The sequence below is a fragment of the Bidens hawaiensis genome, unplaced genomic scaffold (genome assembly GCF_021521415.1).
Source record: "Bidens hawaiensis isolate Kalapana, Puna unplaced genomic scaffold, B.hawaiensis_p1.1 tig00067969_1, whole genome shotgun sequence".
Classification (NCBI taxonomy): Eukaryota; Viridiplantae; Streptophyta; class Magnoliopsida; order Asterales; family Asteraceae; genus Bidens; species Bidens hawaiensis.
The window spans coordinates 1-1550 of record NW_027502050.1 but is presented as its reverse complement, the minus strand read 5'-3'; the positions used below and the strand labels follow the sequence as shown (position 1 = coordinate 1550).

The window sequence follows — 1550 nt, the reverse complement described above, 5'->3', positions numbered from 1 at the left end:
GATCCAAGATTATTGTTAGATCCAACCGCGTTGGGACCTACAAATATTTTACACATTGTGTTTACACTCATACAATAACTTACACAATGATGTTTTATATTTTGACGTTAACTTACACATGATACATCTGTGCCCAAGTTACAAATTAATGGTGTTTTAGCTAGGTGAAACACGTTCCTTTTGCGTTTATTAAGACTAAGATAACCTTAATTCACTTTTTTCTTTGCCAAAATAGTAAAATACACACGCCGTTAATTATCAGGACTTCTTATAACTTGAAGAAGTTTCACCCAAGCTTCACATATTTTAATTAATTATTACCTTGTTAATTTAAAAGAAAACATATCTCTTGATCTGTTTTGAATTTGGAGGCTTAATGCCATGAAAATAAATAATAGTAATCTTAAATTTGAAGGCCTAAAACACATTGCGCGTGTTTTTAGCAACATGGTGCTTTGAAAATGCATCATCAATGATCAATGTTTCATAAAGTATTTAGCAACATGATGCTTTAAAAATGTATCATTAATGTTTCACAAGGATTAGTTCTCAAGTCTAGCCTCCTTTCACACACACCCACCCCACACATGCATTTTCAAATCTTCTCTCCTCTTCTTATATTCTCTCTCTCTCTCTCTCTCTCTCTCTCTCTCTCTTTTAATTTTAATTTCTCTCTCTTCACATGTACGTTCCTCAAAAGCCTCTCTTTATCTATTTAGATTTTGTGTCAGGAACAAAGTGCATTTCAGGTTTATTGATTCTTGTCCTTAGTTCTTCTTGAGGACCCCCTTGTGTCAGAAACAACAATCTTTCATCCCTCTTTACATAAAACCCTAATCGAAGATTAATCCTTCATCCTCATCATCATGTCACCATCCACAAACCCTGCCAATCTCAAGAACCAGCTCGCCCATCGCTTCGTTCGAGCTCTAAACAACCTAAACCACAAAAAGCCAGGAGCTGATCATGATCAAGTTCATAACATTAAGCAGAACCAGATGTATACAAGAATTAATCTTGTCAAGATTGCAGCATACACCGCTATGGCTTCTGTTGTCGGATCAAGACGAGCATGGAGCCGTGCGGTATTAAGGAGGATCAGAAATCGATCGAGAAATCAGGGTTTATTTCTAAGGAATAGAAAGAGGGTTTACCATAAAATCACTGATTGCCATCATCATGCAAAGAGATTAAGAAACCCTAACCCTAAAAGACAAGATTTCAATCTTTTTAGGAACTCAAGTCAAGAACTAAAGCTAAGGAAACTGGTTCCAGGTGCTAGAACCATAGATTCATGGTGTTTAGTGAGTGAAACTGCTGATTACATCAAGTGCCTTGTTGCCCAGGTAGAGGTCATGAAAACCCTTGTGGATCTCTATGCTACCACTTGAATACACACACACAAAAGTGGTATATATGAATCTGTGTTATCTCTATTATATATACTGGATTAGTTTATGCATAATCTTGTGTAGAGAACAGCAGAATGTTTACACTTTGGTGAAGAAGACATATGAAGGTGGTTTGGGATGGTAAGAGATCATTAAATA

The 1550-nt window shown here is 36.1% G+C and overlaps 1 protein-coding gene across 1 annotated transcript; it reads left to right on the top strand.

Moving 5' to 3' along the window:
• Positions 1-707: 707 nt before the first annotated feature.
• LOC143605120 (transcription factor IBH1-like) lies at positions 708-1398 on the top strand. Its single transcript, XM_077081348.1, has one exon. The coding sequence runs from the start codon at positions 867-869 to the stop codon at positions 1389-1391; it is 525 nt and encodes a 174-aa protein (XP_076937463.1). The 5' UTR covers positions 708-866; the 3' UTR covers positions 1392-1398.
• Positions 1399-1550: the final 152 nt, after the last annotated feature.